The sequence below is a fragment of the Acanthopagrus latus genome, chromosome 21 (genome assembly GCF_904848185.1).
Source record: "Acanthopagrus latus isolate v.2019 chromosome 21, fAcaLat1.1, whole genome shotgun sequence".
NCBI classification, from domain to species: Eukaryota; Metazoa; Chordata; class Actinopteri; order Spariformes; family Sparidae; genus Acanthopagrus; species Acanthopagrus latus.
In genome coordinates, this window is record NC_051059.1 from 15,320,336 (window position 1) to 15,333,808 (window position 13,473).

The 13,473-nt window shown below is 42.4% G+C and overlaps 1 protein-coding gene across 4 annotated transcripts in view; it reads left to right on the forward strand.

Annotated features, from left to right (window-relative positions):
• The window catches only part of LOC119011517 (pituitary adenylate cyclase-activating polypeptide type I receptor-like), a 27,735-nt gene continuing 14,262 nt past the window's right edge, over positions 1–13,473 (forward strand). The window contains exons 1-3 of one of the 4 annotated variants that reach the window (XM_037084703.1): positions 1–760; positions 5,697–5,848; positions 10,318–10,414. In XM_037084703.1, coding sequence (XP_036940598.1) covers positions 5,807–5,848; positions 10,318–10,414 — 139 coding nt within the window. In that variant the 5' untranslated portion in view covers positions 1–760; positions 5,697–5,806. The remainder of the gene's footprint in view (positions 761–5,696; positions 5,849–10,317; positions 10,415–13,473) is intronic. The other 3 variants (XM_037084705.1, XM_037084706.1, XM_037084707.1) reach the window with 3 other exon arrangements.

Consider the following 13,473-nt stretch of genomic DNA (forward strand, 5'->3'; position numbering starts at 1 on the left):
CGGAGGCGATTCCTCGGCCGCTGTCCGCGGTGCTGAAAGTTAACGGAATCGCCAGCGGCCACATGGAGGCCACAACTCCGTGGGAATACGCGGCCTAAAATGTCACGGGTGCGGCTTGACTCACCAGCAGTTTTGTTGTTTTTCTTATTTTCTCTTTGGTTTTGACTGAAACTTTTGACTACACATGAGTCACACACGTCACGGGGGCCAAACTCGGCGCCTCACAAATCTCGCCCAGCAGGGAGCTGGACCTTGTGCCTCCGGGAGCGTCTCAGGGGCGCAGGCGCAACATGTCAACGACTTTTATGAGACAGAGCTGGTTACAGGGAAGTCCCACGCAACGCAACGCGTCTTTATCTCGCCAGTTTAACATCCCAGCGTTAAGCCCCCTTTCCTCCAGCTGCATTTTACGGACTAAACTGTTCTCACTTCGTTGCCTCTGTGTCTGACGAGGTGCGAATCCCAAAGGAACTGACACCCTCCTCCCTCCACCTCCTCCTCCTCCTCCACCACCACCTCGTCGTGGTGCCGCAGCAGCAGCAGCCAGCGCGGTGAGTGCGTCCTGCAGCAGCAACAACAGCAGCAGCAGCAGCAGCAGACGTGGAGGCACCTGTCGTTTTCCAGGGCGAGCTGAGAACCATTTTTAGGGAGTAAGAACAAGGCATCTTACGAGACCATTCGCAGCAGAAGCACCGCGGGGGGTCCGCGAATACCGATGGCTTCGCTTGTAGACATTTGCGCCTCGCAGAATTACGCATTGGTAAGTTCCTTCGACTTGTTTTTTCCACGCTGCGCGCTTCCACTCACATCTCCGGCTTCTCGCTGCGGCTGATCAATTAAGGAGGCTTTGACTGAACGCGAGGCTGTGCGTTACAAACAAGCAAACAAAAAAAATATGTATCAAATTTCTCTCTGGAATGATAGGAGGCGAGCGGAGGATGAATTTACGAGTGAGAGGTTTTCAGTAAATGTAACGCGTTTTTCCCCCGTCGATGGTTTTTCCATGTGCAAGGCGAAGGTCACCCACATGCGCTGATGAATTAAACGTTTTACGAATGCGGGGAATAGAGGGAGGAAGACAGAGGCTGGGCGACATGAGCCTATATTGATCCTGCACCACCGAGAGGGGGAGAAAAGAAAAGAAAAAAAAAAAACACTTTCTACTGATTGACTGTCACTGTCATCTCCTCAAAACCGCTCTGACATTCCCCAGAGCTGTGATTTAAAGAATAAGAAGCGATGGATACCGGGTGTGTGTGTGTGTGTGTGTGTGTGTGTGTGTGTGTGTTTGTCTCCGTCGTGTCGCTCTGTGTGTGATTGTTGCCACAGGAGCCTTTAACTGAGCAAAGCTGCCAAGAAACTAATGATTTAAGACAGACATGCGGTCCCTGGTTACGGGCATTAACGGGCTTGTATCTGGGATACATGACAAAAAAAAAAAAAAAAACGTTCTCCTGTCTTACTGGGATCGTCTCAAACTGGAGATGAATAATTAATGCAGCACGATGTTCAGAGGGAGCTCAACACACTGGAGGACGAGGCTGATGTGTTGAGACAGATCTTTACAGATTCCCTTTTACAATGGAGATGAATCATTTAGGAGGGCGCGTAGCTGTTTTTCCTGCCTTTTTTCCCCTCCATCTGTAAACACACACACACACACTTAGAGTGACAACCTGGTGAGACCCTGAGCTATTTCCAGTCCCACTGTGGGTCCAAATCCTCCCAACAACATCTTTTTGCTGGGTCGTTTCCTGCTAGTTTTGGGTCAAGTGTCTTGTTTAATACCACGAGAAACCCCCCCCTCAATGCAAAGCGCTTTATCCTGTTCTGTTATGCGTCTCGCTTTATTGGATTGCTTGTATAAAACAGCAGGCCAGTCAGTGCATTCTGTAAAGCCCTCTACTTTCTCTGGCACTGACCTGAACACCGTTTTGATTTTCAACCCTGAAAGCTCCAGAGATTTCTAGGTGACTCACATGTATCCAGTGCTCTTGCTTTCTCGCCTTCAGGGTGCATTGATGTTCAGTCCTTCTGTTGTTCCCTGCACCAGTGGTTCCTCAACACCAAAAGCCATATGGATTTGTTCTAAATACCAAGCACCCAGGTTTTCTTTTTTCTTTCTTCTTCTTCTTCTTTTTTTTTTTACTTCATTTGGAGCCTCCAGCTGTGACAGCAGACATAGCATCAATTAGCTCTTGTTTCTCTCCATCTCTTCTCAGTTGTGATTTCCCCCCATCCTGACAGTTCGGTTTCAGCCCCACTTGACACATGTGATCCCTCGTCTATATCTCCTCCGGGTTCTTCCTCGGAGCACAGTCTGTCCTATTACTTGATAAAGCATCCAAGAGATGCTTTGGAGGTAATTGGATTCGGTACGAGAGGGAAGGGACACAGAGCGGAATTTGTGTCTGTGTGTGTGCATGAATTAGCTTAGGGAGTGTGTGTGTGTGCGTGTGTGTGTGTGTGTGTGTGTTGTGTGCATGTTTGTATTATATGTCTCTGCCGGTGCTGGCCAGTGTGCATTGTGTTTGCAGTGAATCATTGTGTTTTCAGGAAGCTGTGTGGATGACTAAGACATGGAGGGAGGGAGGGGGTGTTTTTAAAGTCTGAGGCGCATGAATTTTATTTATGTGATCCTTCCAAATTTCTTGCCATTGGTACTCAGCTTGTCCTTCATAAATCCACACGTTTTGCTTTGTTTTTTTTCCTGCTTCAACTTCAGGCAATGACGTATTGCTCGCCGCCATATACAAACCCAGTGAAAAGCAACAAATGGTGCCTCTGAGATTCAATCGAGGGCTCTTTTTTATGAGTCTGTGTATCACTTCATAGCTCATTCCAACAGAATCTTAGTCACTGAAGAGGTGTGTGTTAGTTTGTGTGTGAGTAGGTTGAAAGCGATATTTTTATATATAAATACTTGATAACTCTGTAATAAACATTTCACTGAAGACAATGCCATAAAAAATAGGTTTGTGTGGCTGCACCGATTATCGATTACCGATTATCTCTATCATTTCATCTTCTTGAATAGTCAGGTGACTGTCTTGTCAGAAAATGTCAGACAACAGTTAAAAAGTCGCGCAGCAATTTCCAAAATCCCAAGGTGGTATCATCAAATTGTGTATTTTGTTCTGCTTACACCATCAAACGTCAAGATGCTGACTTCACCTAAGATGATGACGAACAGCAAATTATCGCAGTTACTTATACGATTGTTCGAGGGGCAAAGTAGTAACATATTATTTTTCTGTCAGTCAGAACATTTGTGGACGTTTGTAAAAACCTTTAATTTAAGACGTGATTAAAAACATGATCATCAAGATGCCTGAAACCAGGATGGGACCTCAATAGCTTCATGTATTTATTCCCCTAGATGAACTCATCATGCACACATACTGCATATTTTAAAGGGGCGCTGTGTGGTTTTAGAGAAGAATTTCAAACTCAGACTTTCAATATTTACAATATTAATGAATTAATAACACAAACTCAGAATTGTTTTTTTCCAGAACTGAATAAACAAGCTGTTCTAAGAGGAAAATAAGGTACCCAGAACACAGTTTACATGTGGCGGACCCTGCCACCTTTCTAGCTTCAAACAAAGTAAAACAGTATGAAATTGTGTCGTCCATTAAGATCAGTTTGTTTACTTAGTTTATTCAGTCATGGAAAAAAGACAGTTAGTTTGTTTATGCATAAAGTAAATAAAGATCTTTCTCTGACTGAAAATTTCTCCCCAAAACTACATAGTGCACCTTTAAGACAATGAGGAAGATATAAACAAAACATGAAAGAGTGGAATAACACGAGGAGGGCGAAGGAGATAAAATAAGATAAAAGATAGATTGAAATGAAAAAAAAATAAGAGAAGCGCTTTTAATTCATTATAGGTCAGAAATGATTTATATAGTCGCATAAATAAATTAGCTGTAAAGTGCTTATAAAATGATGAAAGTATGAAAGTTGTCTAAAAATGTAGTTTAGTGTGATTGTGTAATCATTTGTAAAATTCCATCAGTCTTTTTGGGAACATTTCTCATTGAAGCTACTTTAGAAAGCATGACAATGCCAGCTGTATTTAATTATGAGGTTCTTTCAGTCTGCAGTGGTGCAGCACTCTTCTCTTGTTTGTTAGTCGTTCACTACTGAGTTCTGAGTCCTTCTTAAAGCAAAGAGGCAGCTAGTAACTCAATTCAAGTGTTTACAATGACAACAATATAAAGTTACAGGTAGTTACCAAATCAACTAATTGCCTTGTTCCACAGACAAACACATTAACTCTACTTGAAAGTTACTGAAAGTAAAGGTAGAAGAGCTTTTTTCTACAAGTCACTGGTTCTGGAAATAGAAGTCTCATTAGTTTTCCTCATAGACAACATTGCATGACTCACAACTGGAGCAGTTCTGCAGCTTGGATCGGCATGAAGCCCTCCTGATTGAATCATCGGTACAAAAGATGATCAACTCAGAAAATCTGGTTCTTTCAGGAAGAGCTAATGATGCAGGCCTGTGCACACAGAAACCTTTAACCTAAACGTTTGCTGTAACTCCCAAAGTTCACTTCAGCCAGCAAATCCAACCACAGAGCCTACAGATCACATGTAAGAATTGCTCTGATGTATATGAGGGCAAATGTTTACGACAATGTTCCAATCCCAGAGAAATCCTCAATGTTTCTCGAGGTGGTTGTGATGGTGAGCTATAAACTTCCAGGACAGGTTCCTTGGAGAGAGTCAAAGAGTGAGGAAGTCTAAACATAAGTCAAATAAATATAAAACATAACCTGGTCATGAAAATGTTAACCTGAGTCATCACAGATAGATTTTCATCAGCAATGGTGGTTGTTCAATGGTCCAGATCAGAGCTGTTTATTCCTCCTGAAGGTCAATATTTCCCATATTTTTTTCTCTGACTCATTTCTTCTCCATAGTAACAGATGCAGAGGCTCATTTGTGCTGAAATATTGTTTCTTGGAAACAAAGTTGAAAACATAAATTCATGACATTATCGATCAAGTGTTTCTAAAGGTCCAGTCTGTAGGATTTTGGAGCAGAAATGGAATATAATAGAGATGTGAATGTTTTCAGTAAAGGTGCACTCTGTAGTTTTGGGGAATACATTTTAATCAGAAGAGAAAGATCTTCATTGACTGATTAGACTAAATAAATAAACTCTCTTAATTTTCATTACTGAATAAATTCAATAAACAAATTGACTACATAGTGCCCCTTTAATGTATAGTGGACTGAAACTAAGAACTGTTGTGGCCAGTTATCTAGAATGAACAAAACACTGGACGGGGTCTTTCATCTTTCTTGTCTTTATTTTTATATATATATATATATATATAGAGAGAGGCCACTGTAGATGAGGGTGAGATGAGGGGTATTCAGTTGGTTGCAGTTTACAACCTCAGTGCTAGATGCTGATATATCCTACACACTGTACCTTTAATCAACACAGACAATATTTTTTTCGGAAAAGCTTAAAACACTTTCTGAACCAGCAGCTCCTCCAACTCCGCAACCAAAGATTTGAAATAAAACAGTGCATACTGTGTCTTTTATTGTGGCTCCTACTTATAGAACAAAATAATAAAAGCGATTAAGTAACCTGAATCAGAAACGATGCCCGTGTGATGTTATTTTTTTCTTTTACTGAATCTTTTTCCTCTGTGTGTTGTATTTCAGGCCCCTTGATGCTGAAGTGTGTTGCAGCTGAGGGGAGCAATTTCAGTGCATCCCTGTGAACACACACACACATATATTGTGGAGCCTTTTGGATACAAGCACAGGAGACAATGAGAGGCTACCTGCTGACTGCAATCTTCCTGCTGCCCTTGGTGAGTATTCGTGTGCATGCATATATGTGATGTGCACTAGTGTAGGTCTGTGTGTGTGTGGGTGTTCAGGAGCATGCAGGAATGCGTAACCATATCCATGTAAGAGGGAGTGAGTATCCATCCTCTTGTCCAGCTTCAGATTTGGTTTCGTTTTCACGCACACACACTCCGCCGGGTGTGTTTGTGTCAGGCACTGGAAGCGTGTTAATCACCATATGCCGCATCAGCACATCAGCATACATTACAGGTCCTGGATCAGCCCTGTGTAAAGACGACTGGCTGCCTGTTAGAACAATAACAGATGGCCTGACTGACCGGAGCGCTGCCGATCCATCTGCTGTGACTCACTTATATTAGCAGGTCTCATTGAAATAAAAAGCAGAATGGGAGAGTTGTGCAAGATGAGTGGGAGGGATTTTATTCCACTGATGCAGCACAGCAGCATTTCGCTCACTGAGGCTACACGGATACAGAAAGTGTTTTCGGTCTGACATTACATGACCAATCCAAGATTTTGATGAAATGTCTTTACCCCTTTTATATTTGCCGCTAAAAATAGTAACGGTAGACATTTGCTCACCCTGCCCAGTCACATATGTGAAGTGTTCCTACAGCATCTAACGCAGTCTCAAGCTGACCTTCAGCAGCTGATGTGGTAGATACGCCTGCTGTGATGCACTTATTGTGTGTCAAACGGGGCTGTACAGTTGGCCAGTGGTCTGCGTCGTCAAATTGGAGTTTTATTATCTGTGATGCGCCGTCCTGCGGGAGCTACTCAGTTATCTGGCCCTCGAAAATAGCCTTGGGGGGGGAAATGTGGTTCTGCAGCTTCAAAATGGACGGCTTATCTGGACAGACATCTGTCCGAGGGGAGAGGAGAGGAAAGGAGAGGAGAGAAAAGGAGAGGGGAGAAGAAGAGAGGAGAGGAGAGGAGAGGAGAAGAGAAGAGAGGAGAGGAGAGGAAGCACGTTTTTATTGATCCGTCCTATGTAATGTTGTCACGGTGTCTGTTTTAGATTAGGGCTTTTTAAAAAACCTCCGCAGTCCTCAGTTAACCTCGATCGGTTCTGCACCAGCTCTTGGCAAATCCATTGCGTAAAGTCCCTCCTCTTTTATAATTTCTTATCAAACGAGTGATTTGCTAAAGGTTGCACGATTAATACCGAGAGGAACAATTGGACATTTTGGGATAAAGGCTTATTCACTTTCTAGTGGAGATTAAATGATTGCACTCTCATCTCGCCCAGCTCTGTCCAGAGGTGACAGCAGCTGCTTATCAGCACCTCTAACTCTCACTAATTAAAAAGCTATGTTCTGATGGAAAAAAAAAAAACAAAGAGTGAAAATAAGAATGAGGGGTTACATGTTGGATTATATTCCGGTTGGGAGCAGTAACTTTCTGGAATCTCTCCAGGAACCTATAGGACAGTATATAAGAGACACAACGTCATCGAATTTAGCATTGGTTGCCAGTTCTGTGGGAGCTGCACTGATGAGCGGACTGAAAACCCCACAGATTTTTGTCGTATGACCTTTGATGAAGAAGTGCCTCCACGGAATAAAAGAACACACTTCAGAGAATAGGTTAATGACTGATTTTTATAAATGGGCTTTACAGGGCTCAAGTAGAGGCAAATTAAAATGCTTACTGTGGCAAATAGAAAAAGCGGCGAGTGAAGTGTCTATTGAAAATGTTACAAAATCCTCTTCCTCTTACTGCGATGCTGCTTCCCAGTGAGCGACAGGGCTGATAATATCTAATGTAACAGGAATGTCACATAATTCAAGTTAAATATTTACTATAGTACTATAAACAGCTTAGCTGCAAAACAACAAAGATACAAATGATGTTAACAGAAAACTACTGTGATCAAATCAACATGTGGCTAATACCTGGTCACCATATCAAAACAAATAACCTGTATATTACGTTCGTATAGTAGTTGAACAGGGGTATTACAACAGTTCAGTCAATTTAATAGCTTTATTAAATTTCACACATTTGGAAAGAAACAGTCATCAACCAGTTCTCTGACGTCTGTGCTGTCAAGACGTCCCCCGTAGACTTCAACAGAACCGGCTCCAGTTATGTAAATTCAACGACGCCCTGTCCCTCTTTTCTTTTATGGGTTTCCTTGGAGTCACTGCTGGTTGCGTAATAGCTTGTCCATAGAAGGACAAGAAGTAGTCGTTTTCCACTTTTTGTATTAAGAGATATTATTTCTTTGATCATGAGGAGACATCTGTCATACCTTGTGATAAAAGGCAACCAATTCTAACTCTGCCTCAAAATGGGTGGGGACAAAGCTCATGTCTTTGCCATCAGGTTAGCAAAGTGGAAACAAGAGTAAATACTGATTGTAATTTTAGGAGAATAAAAACAAAAATGCTACTCCAGCTCAGTAACAAGTGTGACCTCCCATCCAGGATTCTGTTTTATTTAAATAAAGGAATGAATGACACATCGAAAACTGTCATCTCGCTCATGTCTGTCTTCACTGATGCCACACAGATATTAGTCATCTGCATCCAATTAGTTTTCATTTCTGGGAAGTCTGTTGGCTCCTAGCGGGATACCTGCAGCTTAGCAACATGGATGCTCACAAAAGGCTGCAGAGAACTATTTCTTTCAGTCGCTGCCGGTGTAAGTTTTCACGTCAGCCGCCACTGTGACAACATAAAAAAAGTCCTCTAATATCTTTTTCTCTTTTGTTTCGGTTTAGCCGTCACGGTGAGGCAGCAGCCGTTTCAGTCCAGTTATCTGACAGATGTCGCCTGGAAATCGCACCAGATACGAGACAGGAGACAATTCTAATGACGTCTCGCATAATTCATGCAGTGTTTTTTTTTTTTTTTTTAAATTCTGCTCACATGCGGGGCAATAAAAAGAGAAGGAAGTGACTTCTAGGACATTTTCCGCAGTCGTCTGATGCCGTGTCTTATCTAGGCGGCGAGGCCTGAAGTGAATTCATATTGGATGGCAGAGAGAGTGATGAGTCAGCTGTGGCTCAGAGGGCTGGGACATATTACACCTATCATTTCACAGCGAAGGAATGGTGGGGGGAGGCAAAGGGGGCAAAACAGAGATTGGCCTTAAGAGAGCGAGTTATAGTGACACAGTAACTCTACTACCCCTGGGTAGATCGCTCACCTGACTGCACGTGAACTACTCGTCTGTGTTTTCTTCTTGGCTGCTCACAGTCACAAGCTGTGTATTTTCAAATTTTCCCATGCAACTGAAGTAGATTGGACTTGTTTTGGAATGTAATAAAAGCTAATGGAGGTGTTGAGCTCCCAGTTTGATTTGATTTGATTTGAGACGATAATGGAAACGTGTGTGAATAGCGTTTCCGTTCATCATATTTGCTTGACGGTTTCATGGAAACACAGCTCATATCAGTGAAGACAGAGGGACGTTGTCTGACAGTGAAATAGCAATTTTAGCACATCTAGCTTCAGCATTTTGAAGCAATTCTAAGTTTCGCAACTCCCTCATCCACCACCTTTAAAACCAGGACATGCACAACAAGAAAGATTGAATTAAAGATAAAGATTAAAAAAAACACACCTTCAACCCATGATATTGCTCTGCTTCGAAAATTCAGGAGCCATTATATAAAATACTAAAGCAAGGCGGAGTGGATTTTTGGTATAAACACAGGTACATCAGATGCTTTGACAGTTTGACATGTACAAACAGCACATAGAGTACAGTAATGAATCCTCTTGGATACCTATACACATGCTATTCTTGAATATCAAATCAACTTAAATCAACAACATCTGTCTTGTGATTTGTTCTGATGTAATACAGCACAAATTAGGGATTAATCCAGATTAGACATGCAGATCAAACTTTTTGAGGTTCACCACAGGCTTGGAGGCATACAAGTCTCAAACTGAAATGCCACTTTATAACTGGCAAGAAAATCACACAAGTAACGTCTAGACTCTACTTAGAGTTAAGATCATTTCTGTGTCAAAGAAGAGCTTTGATGTAAAACTACTTCTACATGGTCAAAACTGATCGCGAGTCCGTTTATAAAATGAGCTCATGCTTGTCGGAGAGTCCTTGGGCAAGACCCCTAATCCGGGGCTTGCCATCGGGGATGCAGAAGCCAGTGCATTACTAACTGGTGGTCCCTGGGCCGGATGTGTAGGGAGGGCATCCGGCACACAGAGTTTATGCCAAATAAAATATGCAAATCACAGAAGAGATGATCTGTAGTGGAGTCCCCGTAATGAAAAGCAACCAAAAGATGAAGAAGGAGACAACACAAATATAGAAACTTTTGATGTCACCTAACCAGCCAGTTTTAACTCTGGCAGATATCATTGTGTTTATGTTGTGGCAAGAGCTAGAAGCTGAACAAAAAAAAAAAATGCTTTTCACAGCCTTTGAGACACCTCTCAACAGTGCAGTCAATATTCTTGGTGACACTTTACGTGTTCCTGCTTGTTTTCTCCAGGTGGCCTCAGAGTCCGAGCACTGTATAATCAAGCGTGAGCACGAGAAATGCATGGAGAGGATCACGCTGCACAACCCGAGCGATGACCTTGAGTTAGGTAAGTGAAGACGTGTGAGTACGGATGTGCAAATGTGTGCGAGTGTGTGTTTTCCCAGCATCCTCCTGTGTGTGTGATTTGGCACGAAGACCCTCCGGTTTTCATGCCTCTGCTGCGACTGGATTGTTTTCGTCTTCAGTTGCTTGGAAAACAGAGAACCGCTGATGAAAGTCGTTCATCTCCCCCTCCAAAAAATCTAACTTTCTGGGAACAAGTAAAAAACAGACTTGTTTTTTTTTCCCGCTCGCTGGTTCTGGCATTTTTCAGTTCATCCAATCAGTTTTCCAAAAAGGTCAGAACGGGGACATACGAGGATGAAAGATGAGCGCGGTTAAACATCGTGTTCGTACCATAAATACGTCACCCTGAGAGGCTGCTCGCTACACAACGACCATCCGGTGATATATACAGTTCACAAACCAAATGTCTGCCTGTAATGTCACGCTGAGCCGCTCACACATTTCTCCCCGCGTCTCTTCTGCCGCAACACAGGAAGCTTGGTATGCGATTCCTGGAAGCAATTATTTTCTTGGCTATGGACCGTGAGTTTTCATTAGCAACTGCTGCAGGCCTCCCACTGCTCCAAAGTTGCCCAACAGACTGCATCTCCCAGACTGCACTGTGACTCACGGCTTCGCTGACAGCCACCAGCGCCCTCGGAAAAAAAGACAAAAAGAAAAAAAAACAGGAAAGATTTAGACTGTAAGATAACAAGTTTAGTGAAGAGAGGAGCTGTAAGTTCAGCTCGTTTTTCATCCGTGGCTCTTAAAGGTCGGGCCTGCAGTGGTCCTGTGTGCCACACGGCAAACTGCATGGGATCTTTCAGTGTGTTTTAACTGAGTGTTTTGTGTTCTTAAAACTTTTTTTGTATCTCCCAGGCACTCAGAAGTTTCCCTTATGAATCACATCATTTGTTTTTTGGCTTGTAGTCTAAATCAGGCATTCTGCCCCTTTTTTTTAGTTTGTTTTTGTTTTGAGCAGTCGCACGTGTTGGCCTCTTCCACATTTCAGCCGACCCTTGTTTCCCCCTGTCCCTTTTTAAAAGAAGCGTTCCTCTGTATTTCTGCTGACAGTGAGTCGTTGTTGAGGAAATGAAAACGCCATGCTTGCAGAAATCTGACTTGAAAAAAGGGGGACAAAGAAAAATGAGAACAGGGAAACAATAAATAAGTAAGAAGACAGAGATAAGTGTTGGTCAGTCGTAGCCCGGTTGGATTGTTTTTTCTTTTTTTCTTTTTTACTGTTTTATCAAGATCTATTTCTAGAAGTGTATTTCATGATTTATTTGCTATATTATTTTTAATTGAGGCACTCTGGCCTCAGAATAGTCTGCAGACTGTGTGAAATTGCTACATAATGATTTGCTGTCTGGTGTTGTATTCAGCATCAAGCTGAACTGAACCAGTGCGAAATGAACAAGTGAAACCTCCTGCATGGTGTTATTCACTCAGAAATCAATCAGCTTCCAATCAACGGTTTCTCCAGAGCTGAACTAGATGGGATTTGATTGACATCAGAGACATTTTTGTTGGATTTTGACACCCAAATGTGACTGTCAGTCCAAAGCAGTGTATTCAATTTAGCCCATCCATCAAGCGTTTATCTGCGGCAACTGTAATAATCGATTAATTATAATCAGAATAAGAGTCTGTTGTATTGGCAAAATATGGGCACACACAAGGATACGTTCAGTATGTAATAGACTGTTTATCTGCAATCTGCAAATTCTTTTTTGGAGTGCATAGTATATGTACGTGGAGAGGATTTTAAGCAAAAGCACAAAAGAATACTTACACACTTCAACTTCTCTACAGTGAGAATTTGTTGCTTTTCTCTGATAATTGTGTTTCATCACTGTGGGTTTGTCTGGACAAAGCAGGACATTTCTCCCCTTTTTGCAAACTTTATTTTCCGACATTTAATCGACCAAACAATTCATGAATTAACTGCAAGAACAATCAGCTGAGAGAGTGATGAAAAAAGTTGCGGCCCCACTGACACTTTTGCCATTTGTGTGATTCTCATTAAAGCAACAGGTCTCATTAAGGTGCAGATCTTTAACATGAGCTTCGTGACATGTTTCACCTTTTCATTGTATAAAATGGATTAACAAATAATGAATGAATGCTGTTTTGCAGCCTGGTTGTTAATGAGAATTCAGCTCTGATTGGTATTCTGCTATAGCTGCACCTGATGACTCAGAATACAAAAACAACACAACAAATATCACCCAGTTGTTTCATAAGATCAGCCGTCATGAGAAAAAATGATTGTCCGTATGTCTTTTGTTTGCATGACGTGTGTGTGTGTGTGTGTGTGTGTGTGTGTGTGTGTGTGTGTGTGTGTGTGTGTGTGTGTGTGTGTGTGTGTCTGTGTGTCTGTGTGTCTGTGTGTGTGTGTGTGTGTGTGTGTGTGTAGCCCAGTGAAGATTCAGTGCACTGTGGGATCTTGTGTGAGATAGCCAGTGATGCAGACAGAGTGCTTTATTAAGCCGGTTACCTCTGTAGCTCAGTGCGGCTCATTTGGCTCAGATTTGCCCTTTAAAAGGTAATTGGCTTCGTGTCCGGCTCACCAGACAGAACCAAAACAGATTAGGGAGCCGAGCAGAATAGGGAAAGGTCTGCTAACACACACATACATGTCCGGAAACACATGAGCGCACAGACGCAGCCACACTCGAAAATGCATGCAAAGTGCGTACACACATGCGCACACATGCGTTCAGATTTGTACTGGCCTCTGTTGCGCTATCAAACCACCCGGGCAGAAATAACGCGGTAAAACCTAAAGAGAAGGAGACAGAGGGTGGGAAGGTGCCGGAGATAAAGGACAATGAACCGGAAAGAAGGAGAGACTCAAGAAATGAAAACAGCAGGAGCTGAAAATATGGGATGTGAGATTTATCGTGAGTTTATTTTTTAGCAATGATTGATGTCGAGGAATTGAAGGAGCTCAAAACAAACCAAAAACAGGAGGATAAATGGAGCTTGGATGAGGGACAAAACACAAAACAAATTCATCTTCCCCCCTGTAGCACCATTTATCCATCTAGACTGTTC